The 11,327-nt window shown below is 43.3% G+C and overlaps 1 protein-coding gene across 5 annotated transcripts; it reads left to right on the top strand.

The window, feature by feature from the left end:
* Positions 1-330: 330 nt before the first annotated feature.
* LOC105465940 (DPY30 domain containing 2) lies at positions 331-9,966 on the top strand. Of its 5 annotated transcripts, XM_071069810.1 has the most exons (6): positions 364-432; positions 1,046-1,116; positions 4,529-4,612; positions 5,255-5,410; positions 5,767-5,889; positions 9,496-9,966. In XM_071069810.1, the coding sequence occupies exons 4-6, from the start codon at positions 5,264-5,266 to the stop codon at positions 9,655-9,657; spliced, it is 432 nt and encodes a 143-aa protein (XP_070925911.1). In that variant the 5' UTR covers positions 364-432; positions 1,046-1,116; positions 4,529-4,612; positions 5,255-5,263; the 3' UTR covers positions 9,658-9,966. The 5 variants fall into 5 exon arrangements, with proteins under 5 accessions (XP_011712892.2, XP_070925911.1, XP_070925913.1 ...); XM_071069812.1 differs by lacking the exon at positions 4,529-4,612 and having other exon boundaries at positions 365-432; XM_071069811.1 differs by lacking the exon at positions 1,046-1,116 and having other exon boundaries at positions 370-432.
* The last annotated feature ends 1,361 nt before the right edge of the window (positions 9,967-11,327 follow it).

An 11,327-nucleotide genomic window follows, 5' to 3' on the forward strand; every position in this document is an offset into this window, starting at 1 on the left:
GCAGAGTTGAGGGGGCGCGGCAGAGTGGAGCGGACACGGTAGAGAGGAGGAGGCGTGCAGGAGCGGGGCGCGCGACATAGAGAAGGGGTAGTGCAGAAGGGGGCGCGCGCAAGGGGAGGGGGCCAGAGAGGAGCGGGCGTTCAGGGGGCGGGCGTGCGGCAGAGAGGAGGTGGTGTGCAGGAGGGAGAGCGCGCACGAGGTGGCGGAGAGGGAATGCGAGAAGGGGAGCGCGGCAGAGAGAAGCGGGCGCGCTCCAAGGGGCGGGGGCCGGGAAGGAGGGAGCGCGGCAGAGAGAAGCGGGCGCGCTCCAAGGGGCGGGGGCCGGGAAGGAGGGGGCGCGTAGGAGCGGGGCGCCAAGCAGAGAGGAGCTGGCACGCTGGAGCGGGGTGTGAGCACGAAGGGTCGAGGAAAGGCATATGTGGCGGCGCGCAGGTGGGTGAGCTGAGGAGACTTGCTGCACAGAAACCTGGAGGAGTGGGGGGACCGAAAAGAGCAAGGGACCCTGGCTGGCAGGCAGGCATGCTCTGGGAGAGATGAAGGGGTGGCGCGCTTTGAGGAGGAACCAGGAAGGGCAGCCAATCGGAGAAGGGCGGAAGACCTAGAGTCGTTGGAAGACTGTCACTGCAAGCTGCTAATAGCCTGGCAGTTTCACAACTCCGCACCTTTTCTCTTGCTGGTGACCTCTGCTTGGTTCCTTTCAGAACCAACTCGGGTGCCTTACCTCCAGGAAGCTGTCCGGTCTCCACCAGGCCCAAGCCCTTGCAGTCCTCCTCGGCCTAGTCTTCTGTGCATGTACTAGCCTTTCCCGTATTCTCTTTCAGCTTATGGGCGGGGCAGTGCCGGGCAAGAGAGGCCTTAGTAGATGTTAGTTGAGATAGTAAGTGCCAGAGTGGGCAAGGAAAAATCAAAGGGAAGCATGAGCACAGGCGTCAGAGCTCTCAATGAATAAATCAAGAAATATTTACTGAGCTCCTAGTGTGCCAAGCATGGGCGGTATACAGCAAACAAAGACAACCCCTATTCTTATTTTGCCTATTGAGTGCAGGCCAGGAACAATGTAAGCAGACCGTCAGGCGAGTTCTGGGAAACACCGAAAAATAGCCTCTCCCCCAATTGGTGAGTGTACCCTAAATTGGTCTGAGTGGGCCTTAAAAGGCATCTCCTTGGCCAGGCGCGGTGGCTCACGCCTGTAATCCTAGCACTTTGGGAGGCCGAGGTGGGTGGATCACCTGAGGTCAGGAATTGGAGAGCAGCCTGGCCAACATGGAGAAACCCCGTCTCTACTAAAAATACAAAAAGCCGGGCGTAATCCCAGCTCCTCGGGAGGCTGAGACAGCGGAATCACTTGAACCAAGGAGGCAGAGATTGCAGAGAGTCGAGATTGCGCCACTGCACTCCAGCCTGGGTGACAGAGCGAGGCTCTGTCTCAAAAATAAAAAATAAAAGGCATCCCCTTGACTTCTTCCCCTCCAGGCCTCACGCTGTGACTCTATGCTGGCTCTACTGTCTTTGTACCACATCTCAGTGACTGTTGCGGAAACACATTTCATTCAGATCATTGTTGAAAATGGGCAATTTAGAGTAGGTGGAGGTATGCCAATATGGCTTGCCACATGTAAGGAGTGTGGCAGCCACCCAATGACCAGAGAATGCAGAATTGGTGATTCTGCCTTCTGGGAAGGACAGTTCTACAGTGATCCAGGCAAAGTAGATTGGTAACTACAAGTTGCTTGGAGATTTTATTAACATACAGGTTCTGAATCTCTGGGGTGGGGTAGGACCTGAGATTCTGCATCTCGACAAGTCCCCAGGTGATGAAATGCTGCTGGTCATCTGTCATCAAACCAGCTTTGAGTAAGAAGGGTGTAGAAGGTTGTTTATCCAAATGCATTGGTTCAAGTGGGCCACACAGATTGGCAGGAGACACCGATTGGCAGGAGACACCACCCACCTCTGTCCCCACCCTATCACTACCCCACTAAATTTTTTTTTTTTTAATTCCCTTGCAGGTCTTGGGGTCAGAAGTCCAAAATGAATTTAGTAGAGCTAAAAGCAAAGTGTCAGCAGCACAGGTTCCTCAGGAGGCTCTGGGGAGAATCCATTTTCTTGCCTTTTCCAGCTTCTAGAGGATACCCTTGGCTCAAGGACCTGGATCACATCGCTTTTTCTCCCTCGGCTCTGGCATCACCTTCCCTGTCTGACCGTACTGTGTCCCTCTTACAGTGACATCTGTGATTACATTGTTCCTACTCAGATAATCCAGGATCATCTCCCTATCTCAAGATCCTTAATTTAATCACAGTGACAAAGTCCCTTTTGCCATTTAAGGTGACATATTCATAGGTTCCAGGTATTCAGACATGGACACATTTGGGAGCCATTATTCAGCCCTAGAACAAGGACATTCTCTTACTCATACTTCCAGTATTCAAAATCAAGAAATTTAACTTGGATATATTATATCACATAATCTACATTTCACATTCAATTCATCCAATTTTCCCAACGATGTCCTTTATAGAATTCTTTTTTCTTCTCTCTTTTTGGTTTAGACAGGGTCTCACTCTGTCACCCAGGTTGGAGTGCAGTGGTGAGATCTCAACTCATTGCAGCCACAACCTCCTGGGCTCAAGTGATCCTCCCACCGTAAGACCCCGTGCACCTCCCCACCCCCTGCCGCCAAGTAGCTGGGACTACAGGTGTGTGCCATCCCACCTGGCTAATTTTTGTATTTTTTGTGGAATACAAAAGCATGGGCAACATGGTTTTGCCATGTTGCCCAGGCTGGTCTCAAACCCCTGAGCTCAAGTGATCCTCCTGCCTCAGCCTCCCAAAGTGCTGGGTTTACAGGCATGCACCACCATGCCCAGCTGAATTATTTTTTCCTGCCCAGGCCCAATCTAGGATCATGTGTTACATGTAGTTATTATAGCTGTTCAGTCTCCTTTGATCTATAACAATTACTTTTTTTTTTTTCATAACCTCAACATTTTTAAGAGTACAGGGTAGTTGCTTTGGATTTATTTGCTGTTTCTTCAATTACATTCAAATACTGCATTTTAGACAGGAATCCATGGAAATGTTTTATGTACCATAAGAAGTACATCCCATCAGGAGGCACTTGATGTCACTTTGTTCCTTTATTGGTGATATTTACTGTGATTACTTGGTTAAGGTTTTGTTGGCCAGGTTTTGCCACTGTAAAATTTCTGTATTTCCTTTGGAATTAATACTTAATTTGTGAGAAGAAACTTTGAGACTATGCATATATCTTATTCCTTGTCAAATGTTCACCCAGGTTTAGCACTCATTGACTCATTGATGATTCTGCTTTGATTCAGTTATACTATGGTGGTGAGGAAATGGCAGTTTTTTAAAACTCCATTATTTTCCCCACATTTATTTGTTGGCATTCTACTTTAACAAGAACTTTGCCTTCTCCCTTCTTAATCTATGTATATATTCTCATATGGACTCATGGAGTCTTATTTTATTCTGTAATTTATAATCCATTACAGTCACTATTTATTTTAATGGTTAAACTGCCCCAGATTTGACTAGTAGGAGCCCCTTCAAGCTGGCTTCTCTGTCCCCACCCATTGTATTTTTCAGAATTTTCTTACTTTCTGGCAAAACCAAATGTTCCAGACCCATTAGACTTGTCCTGCCCCAGCCTTGGAATCAGCCATTTCTCCAAGGAGCCCTGATTCCTCTTTTTTTTTTTTTTTTTTTTTTTTTTTTTTTTTTTTTTTGAGACGGAGTCTCGCTGTGTCTCCCAGGCTGGAGTGCAGTGGCGTGATCTCGGCTCACTGCAAGCTCCGCCTCCCGGGTTCACGCCATTCTCCCGCCTCAGCCTCCCAAGTAGCTGAGACTACAGGCGCCCGCCACCACGCCCGGCTAGTTTTTTTTTTTTTTTGTATTTTTAGTAGAGACGGGGTTTCACCATGTTAGCCAGGATAGTCTCGATCTCCTGACCTCGTGATCCACCCGCCTCGGCCTCCCAAAGTGCTGGGATTACAGGCTTGAGCCACCGCGCCCGGCCACCCTGATTCCTCTTAAGTGACGAAGGCTATTTACAAGCAAGGTTTATATGCTCAGTGTGCTCATTGCTACTGAAGTGTTTTGGTTTCAAGGCCCTTGTAGTGGAGAGAGCTAGGAAATATTTTTTTCTCTATCCATAAGATAGATATGCGTAAGATAGATATGGATATCTGTCTATCTGTTTTTCCTTCCTTAAGCTAGAAAATGGGGAGTAGGGGGGAAAATTGAAAAATGCCTCTAGAAAATGTTAAGGCTAGATCTAAGCTTTTATTATTCACCGGGCTCTTTGGAATTCAAATGTGTCAACTTCAAGAATGTGGAATCCGTCAGGAGGAGGCCAGGTCCTAGGTCATTTCATGGCACAATCCTCCACTGAATAGTGTAATAAGCAGTTACTCTGTGCCTGGCTAAGTGCCTGGTGTGTGTTTATTATCACCTCTAATCTAATTATTGTGAGCTACATACTTTTGTTACTTTTATTTTACAGATGAGAAAACTGAGGCTGAGAGAGACTGAGTGACTTGCTAAAGATCACACAGCTAATAAGTGGCAGAATCAGGACTGGAACTTGGTCTGTCTTATTCCAGAATGTGCATTCCTACTGCCACAATTCCCTGCTGCTCCTAAGTTTGGGCTACATTGCCTCCAGCTCTTGAAATATGATGAATAGTAAATCCCTAAGTAATACAGAATGGAGCATTATATCAGGTGCTGCTCCTGACAAGCAGTAGCTGTAGCACCAACATTTTCCCTCTCTCTTCTCCCCAGTGCCTTTCCGTGGTCCCTTGTGAAATAAATGAGCCTATCTTATCTATGTCATAGATGACTGTAGCCTCCTACCTCACAATAGCACAGCCTGCTGGGTGCTCAGAGCCCCTCCCCAGGACCTCCTGCCTGCTCCTTTAAATTTTCTCTACTCAAGAGCAAAAATGTGTGGGTAAGGGGAGGCCTTAGCCACCCTTACCACCAAAGTACCAACCTCCTCGCAAACCTGGTAAACCCTAGGACCCACACTGTCTGACCTAGTGCAGCAGGAGAACTTTAGAAAAAGTCCATTTGAATATAAGAGCAAGTAAGTGTTCATTGGTTCTTTTGGGAAGGGTGTGATCCAGAAACATCTCATATTTATCCTGAAATAAATCTGAATTGGTTAGAATGTGTCTATTTTTAATATCAGACTAAGTTAATAAAATAACGCGTCTTTGTTTTCCAGGCTGCCAGGATGGAAACTAACTACCTAAAGAGGTGCTTTGGAAATTGCCTGGCCCAGGCACTGGCAGAGGTGGCGAAGGTTCGGCCCAGTGACCCAATAGAATACCTGGCTCACTGGCTTTATCATTATGAGAAAACAGCGAAAGCAAAAGAAAAGGTGTGTATGGGCACTGCGACTTAGGGAGGGCCCAGCTTTCCTAGAGTAATTTGAAAGCCAAGACACAAGGCAGGATTCTGGAGCTGGCCTGGGGAATTTCTTGGTTTATTTGACTTGCTCTTAGATCTAGATATCCCTGAAGTATGGGGATCCTGGGGGCTGAGAGGAGTGGGGCTTCAACTCAGAGGAGCTGTGGAGTTGAAGGGTTTGTAACTACTAGCAGGCTAAAGCTAGTTACAGGAGGAAACTCAACAGGCCCAAAAGGCCCACAGCCCAGATCAGTCTCCAGTGAGGGGGCCCCATTTATAAGGCTTCCCTGGGTGCTGACCTGATTCGACTCTGTCACCTCACCCCAGAATAGGGAAGAGAAGATCCAGCTGCAGGAGGAATATGACAGTAGCCTCAAGGAAATGGAAATGACAGAAATGCTGAAACAGGAAGAGTATCAGATTCAACAGAACTGTGAAAAGTGTCACAAGGTAGGGAGAAGGACTCAGCTTTGGGTGGCCGCACACATCCCAACATGGAATCCAGGAAAGCCACAAGTCAGCCCAGTCCCCACCCAAGGCACATTAAGGATCCCTTTAGCCTGATTTTCACTCTGTATTCACATATTTGCATATAAACCAATGTTATTGACAATCTTTGTTAATGAAAAAAGGAGATGTTAAAAGACAGATATGTCTTAGACTCTGGTGTTACTGGTTTTAAAAAAATCTGATTTTTTTTTTTTTTTGAGATGGAGTCTCGCTTTGTTGCCCAGGCTGGAGCATGGTGGCGCGATCTCAGCTCGCTATAGCCTCTGCCTCCTGGGTTCAAGCAATTCTCCTGCCTTAGCCTCCCGATTATCTGGGACTACAGGCACATGCCACCACGCTCAGGTAATTTTTTTTTTTTTTTTTTTTTTAGTAAAGACAGGGTTTCACTGTGTTAACCAGGATGATCTCAATCTCCTGACCTCGTGATCCACCCACCTCAGCCTCCCAAAGTGCTGGGATTACAGGTGTGAGCCACTGCGCCTAGCCAAAAAATCTGATTTTTTTAAAAAACTGATTTTTTAAAAATCTATTCAGTTGGAACAAATATTTTTTCATATAAGATCCTTTGAGCCCTTTTCAAGTAGTAGTCAATATTTTTCAGAAACCAAATATGGTTGTTACCAGTGCATATCTCAGATATTTAACTTAGTATTTAGTATTTGGTTTATTATATTCTATTTGCTTTTATGTGAAACTTCAGATGCCTCCTCTATGATGCTATAATATTAGGTGTAAGTTATTAAGCTGGAATAGCTGAAGACAACTCTGCATTTGTCAGTCTAAAAGGATATCTTTTACCTCTCACAGTTTTTTTCACAATCTCCTGAAGAACACCTTATGCCATTCTATGCTTTCTATAAAGCAGTAGATACCTGGATAGAGAGTCATCTCAATTGCAATGTTGGGTTTGATATCTGACATCTTTTTAACTATCACTATACTCTGTGCATTAAAGTCTTTAATGCAGTCCATTACAATTCACTAGCATTTGCTAGCTTCCAAGCCAATTTGAAGACATGAAAATATTAAGCTTATTTACATTTATACTAATATACTCAACGTCCTCATAAAGAATATATTTGCTTCTTTAAGCCTAGATGTCTTGTAAATAAATTAAAAGATAATTTCATTCTATTGTTTGACAATAGTCTAAAGGAACTCTCCCTCAGGAAGGATTCCTTCTTTAAGCAATTGTTTGGAGATGGGAGAAGTGAGGATCATTCAGCAGAATTTGTCATCACCTTGTTGCCCACCTCTAATCCATTTATCTAACACCGTGTTTTACTGTTAATAGAAATATAAATATATAAGGCAATAAGAAATATATAAAGAAGACTCCCAAAACTCCACCCTAGTTTTATGGTAGCTTTATTAAGGAAAATTTCTCAGCTCACATCAATATTTTGAATTGTCTTTTTGTGTTTCACTGAGGAGGTTTTGCATCCTGTAGCAATATTCCTTAACAAGATTTAGGTAAGTAAATGGTATGTCATTCTTTTGCCAAGTGTGTGATGTAGACAGTTGTAAGGGAAGATGGGAAACGAAAACCAGCACAAAGTCTAGACTGTGTGCAAGTTCTCAGTTTTAGGAAAGAGTTCATGTGTAGGTTGTGATTATGGAAATCGATTCCCTATGTTAGAAGGAAATAAAGAGAACCCAAGAGTGATCTAAAATGAAGCCAAATTTATAGTTTACCTGGCAAGAGAGAGCCACAACATTAAGATGTGAGTTACTCTCCAAGCAAACTTTGACAAGGCTAAATAAAGGACAAAGAGGCAGAGGTGTGTCAAAAAGACAAGATTCCAAGTTCTGGTTTCTGATTGATTCAAGGTGGATTACAAACTCTTCCTTGCTATTGGTCACCTTCACATTTGGTGTGACTAGTGCTGGGAAAACCAATTTCAAACTGGCCCAGGATGGGTTGCATAAAATTTCAGCAGGGCTGCTAGTTTACCTGATGAACTGATATGCATATACTCAAAGCTTTGCAGTTTTTTCCTTAATCTCTTTAAAAACAAAACAAAACATCGTGACTTGGATACAGGTTAGCAAGTCTTTGAGTACCCCAGATTGAATACTGCTTATCTAGTGGATGTATCAAAAGACGAATAGAAACAGAATGCTCTGTATGGTAGGGTTCATATCCAATCATCCGAACCAAAAAGTATCCATAGAGGAGGTAGAATTTGAGTCAGGCAGAGGTTATCCTTGGTATTAATATCTCTTCATTAAGTAGATGCAGCTTTAAGTAAACGATAATTTTGTTTCTGAGTCAGAAGAAAACTCCTATTGTTGATGAAGATCTAAACTATACAAATGTTTTAGAAATACATGTTGATAGAATCAATATATATTTGCTGCATAGACCCAATAGTTTGAAGTTTAGAAGGGTCTCAGAGACCATGTGGACAAGGATGAGCCCCATAGGGCTCATTGTAGAATGGACCTGTACGACTTCCAGGCAAAGACTGGAGTGGAGGAGGTCAGTAGAGCCTAAGCTCCGAGGATTCCTACCTCAGCCAGGGACATGGATGTTAGACTGCTCAATATTGTCTCATAGGTCACTGAAGCTCTGTTTGTTTTTTTCCTATGTGGTTCAGTTTGGATAATTTCTACTGATCTACCTTCATGTTTACTGACCATTTCTTCTGCAATGCCCTATATCCTATCTGGAGATTATGTGAATTTTTTCACTTCAGATATTGTACTTTTCAGTTCTAGAATTTCTATTTAGTTTTTTAAATATAATTTCCATTTTCTCTGCTGATACATCTTAACTTTCGCATTATGTCCATTTTCCACCTTGGATTTTTAAAAATATTTGTAATAGCTGTTCTTGTCTCTTAATTCCATCATCTGTGTCATTTTGGGACCTTTTTCTTTCTTTCTTTTCTTTTTTTTTTTTTTGAGATGGAGTCTTACTCTGTCACCCAGACTGCAGTGCAGTGGCAAGATCTCAGCTCACTGCAACCTCCACCTTCTGGGTTCAAGTGATTCTCCTGCCTCAGCCTCCTGAGTAGCTGGGATTACAGGCGCCCACCACTACACCCAGCTAATTTTTGTATTTTTAGTAGAGAAGGGTTTCACCATGTTGGCCAGGCTGGTCTCGAACTCCTGACCTCATGATCTGCCCACCTCGGCCTCCCAAAGTGCTGGGATTACAGGTGTGAGCCACCATGCCCAGCCCATTTTGGGGCCTTTTTCTATTTAATGCTTTTCCTCTAGATTATGGTTCACATTTTCGTACTTTTTTACATGTCTAGTAATTATTACTTGTGTTCTGGACATTGTAGAGGACATTTTATAGGGAGTCTAGATTGTGTTGTTTTCCATTAAAAGATATTGGGTTTTGTTCTGGCAGGGAGTTAAATTATTGGTGAATCAACTTCATTCCTATAGATTTGGTTTTATGCTTTGTTAAAGCAGGGCTTTTTCAGTTTGTTTCTTAGTCTCAGGCATGAAAATAGCAATACCGTGTTTTTGCCATACATCTTGTGTGCTTTAGTCTCTAATAATAACTTTTCTGCTGTTTTGTTTTCTATTTAGGAACTGAATTCTGAAACTGTTTCCATGAAGAAGACCATATTCATGCAGGAGGACACAAACCCCCTTGAGAAGGAGGCCTTGAAGCAGGAATTCCTGCCAGGTACTTCCAGTATGATTCCAGGAATGCCTCAACAGGTTTCTCCTTCAGAGTCTGCTGGCTAGATTGACTGGAACTTCAAAATGCCAAAAGAAATAAATTACAAGGAGGCTTTTCAGCATGAAGTTGCTCATGAAAAGCCTCCTGGCTCCAAATCTCCTTCTTAGGTTACCAGAAGGTAGATGCTTCTGATTTACTTCTCTCAAAGCTGGAAGCCAAGTAAATGCCAGCTAGAACCAAGATTTAAGGGGCTGTAAAAGGAGAGTTCAGGGACTCTCCAGCCTACTCCTGTTCTGAAAAACCTTTAATCATGTGAATATTTGAACTAGTTATAGGATAAAATAAACTCAGAATATGGATTTTAAATAAGTAAACAGATGGCTGTGACTTTTTCCTCTTGTTTTATCAATGTTTTGGAGACTACACAGTGAAAATACATCTGTTGGGGTGATCGGACCCAACACCAGGCCGCGGGGGCTACGAAGTCTGGCGGAGTCAAAGGAATGAGAAAAGACAAGTTAAAAGAGAAAGTGGGACCAGGGGGCCAATGCTAGTATGGAGGCTGCAAAGGCCCCAAGCTCTGGGAGCCCACGCTATTTATTGGTGATCAAACAAAGAAACAGGTGGTGAGGATGTGGGGGGTTGAAAGGAAGTGGTGTATCAAGTGAACAAGCTACAGCTGTGATGGTTTAGCATTTTCTTTGAAATATATGGCTACTTGAGATAATGAAAGTGCTAGAAGCAAGGAGCCAGCAAGTCTAGACACATTCCAAAGGCCCCAAGGAGTTTTACCCTGGACCCCGGATATGTTCCAAGCCCTGCCTCAGCTCCTCGCTCAACACTCAGCTTTCCTCCCAACATACATCCATCTTGTGTGTTCATGTCTTAACTTTTGCTTCACTTCACAGTCAGGCCTCTCAGAGTATTATTTACACATATCCTGTAGTCTGCCTTTGTCACTGATAGCAGATATTTTTCTTCAACATATATTACCAGTTTTTTAATACTTTTTTTCAATTTTTGTAATTGTGGTAAAATACATGTAAGACGTACCATCTTAACCATTTTTAAGTGTGCAGATCGGTGGTGTTAAGTAGATTCATATTCTTGTGCAACCATCACCACCATCCAGCTCCAAAACTCATCTTGCAAAACTGAAACTCTACACCCATTAAATAATAACTGACCATTTCTCCCTCTCCGCAGCCCCTGGCAACCACCATTCTACTTTGTCTCTGTGATTTAGATTACTCTAAGTATGTTGTACAAATAGACTCATACAATATTTGTCTTTTTTGTGACTGGCTTATTTCATTTAGCATAATGTCCTCAAGGTTCATTCATATTGTAGCATGTGTCAGAATTTCCTTCCTTTTTAAGGTGGAATAATATTCTGTTGTATGTTTATACCACATTTTGCATATCCATTTATTTCATTGTCCATCAGTGGGCATTCATCCATCAATGGATACGTTCACATTTTAGCGATTGTGCATAATGCTGCTGTGAACATGACTCTACATATACCTCTTCAAGACCCTGCTTTCAGGTCTTTTGAGTATATGCCCAGAAGTAGAATTGCTGGATCATATGATAATTCTGTTTTTAATTTTTTGGGAAGCCACCATTCCATTTTCCACAGCAGCTGTACCATTTTATATTCCCACCAACAGTGCACAGGGTCCCAATTTCTCCACATCCTTACCAACACTTGTTATTTTGTTATTGTTGTTCT

The sequence above is a fragment of the Macaca nemestrina genome, chromosome 9 (genome assembly GCF_043159975.1).
Source record: "Macaca nemestrina isolate mMacNem1 chromosome 9, mMacNem.hap1, whole genome shotgun sequence".
In the NCBI taxonomy this organism is placed as follows: Eukaryota; Metazoa; Chordata; class Mammalia; order Primates; family Cercopithecidae; genus Macaca; species Macaca nemestrina.